The sequence below is a fragment of the Laccaria bicolor genome, genomic scaffold, assembly GCF_000143565.1.
Source record: "Laccaria bicolor S238N-H82 LACBIscaffold_202 genomic scaffold, whole genome shotgun sequence".
NCBI lineage: Eukaryota > Fungi > Basidiomycota > Agaricomycetes > Agaricales > Hydnangiaceae > Laccaria > Laccaria bicolor.
Window position 1 is genome coordinate 7,648 of NW_001890060.1, and position 1,487 is coordinate 9,134.

Consider the following 1,487-nt stretch of genomic DNA (forward strand, 5'->3'; position numbering starts at 1 on the left):
TTCGTGTCGTCTGTGTGGGCGGTCGTGTCGTCTTCGTGGGCGGTCGTTGACGTCCGTGGGCGGTCGTCCTTGGTCGTGGGTGTCGTTGACGTCGGCGTGGTGTGGTGGTGGATCTGCCACGTCACCACGTGGCACCTGTGGTTTGGGTCAGCTCAATGGGTGGGGTGATTTGTTTGCGGGTGGAATGAAATGACGGACGACGACATTCGTCGTCGTCCGTCATCTGGTTGCCACGCCGCTGGCTTACCTGGGCTTTCCGCTCGCCGTTGTTCCCACCCATCCGTGGTCGTCGTCAGCGTCGTTGTTGGCATCGTCACCAGCGTCGTTGTCGTCGTTGTCGGCATCATTGTCGGCGTCGTTGTCGGCGTTGTCGACGTTGTCGTCGCGGGCGGTCGTGGCTTGAGATGGTGGGGTGGATGGTGGTGGTGGTGGTGAAAGAAAGAAGCGACGTGGCAACGCGACAGCCATAACTGTCACGTTTGAGACGCCACGTGACAAACGACGCTATATAGAGACCTTTAGTTTACCTTGTAACAAAGCCGGTGTGGCTCAGGTGGTTAGATTGCTGCTTCTATTCACGATGTTGTGGGTTCAATTCTCTCAGATGCAAAAATTTTATTTTTACTTAAATATAGTAAGGACACTATAAATACTATATCTATATGTATTCTAATGGTATAATGGTCATTAATTCCTTCCATGGAATCCATATGAACTGCTCCATGGAATCCATATGGACTTGTTCCATGGAATCCATATGGACTTGTTCCATGGAATCCATGGTGGATATGCCTAAGTTCCATATGGAATTCAGTGGAATCCAGGTGGAATGGCAATGGATTCCATATGGAATTGACCATTCCATGATCATTCCATGATCATTCCACATGGAATCCATGATGTCCATGGAACAACAAATTGGCTGTGGTCTCAGCCAAGTTTCATTCCATGGATTCCACATGGAATTGGTGATGGATTCCATGGATTCCACATGGATTCCATATGGATTAACCCGGGGAAGGTAAAGACCTCCTTTTCGCTGCCGAACTGATTCTGGCCACTTTCAAATTCAAGATTTTTATAATTATGGTATTTATTTGTATTTATTCAGATTACTGGTCTGTCAACATGTCACGTGGCAGGACACTCTCTTCTGCAACAAGCGCCCACCACGACCATCGACAATTGGTCACGAAGACCCACCACCATGTTCGAGGAACGGCGACAACCGCCCAGCAATGTCCACAGGCGCCCAGCACCACCATCGACGAACAGCGATGACAGCCCACCACGACCTCTGACGATTGACCATCAGGACCATCGACAAGCGCCCACGGACGGCCACAAAGGCCCACCACCACCATTGACGGATGACGATGAGCGCCCATGAACGTCTACGGGGCCCACCACCAGAATCGACAAACAGCCATGAGGGCCCATCACCACCATCGACAACCACCACCAAGATCGACGGATGGCTATGACCG

The 1,487-nt window shown here is 51.0% G+C and overlaps 1 protein-coding gene across 1 annotated transcript in view; it reads right to left on the bottom strand.

Moving 5' to 3' along the window:
* The window catches only part of LACBIDRAFT_302063 (PHO88-related membrane protein), a gene marked incomplete at its 5' end in the record, with an annotated part of 3,110 nt that extends 1,680 nt beyond the window's left edge, over positions 1–1,430 (bottom strand). Inside the window, one exon of the mRNA XM_001890863.1 lies at positions 1,428–1,430. Within this exon, the coding sequence (XP_001890898.1) occupies positions 1,428–1,430 (3 nt within the window). The remainder of the gene's footprint in view (positions 1–1,427) is intronic.
* Positions 1,431–1,487: the final 57 nt, after the last annotated feature.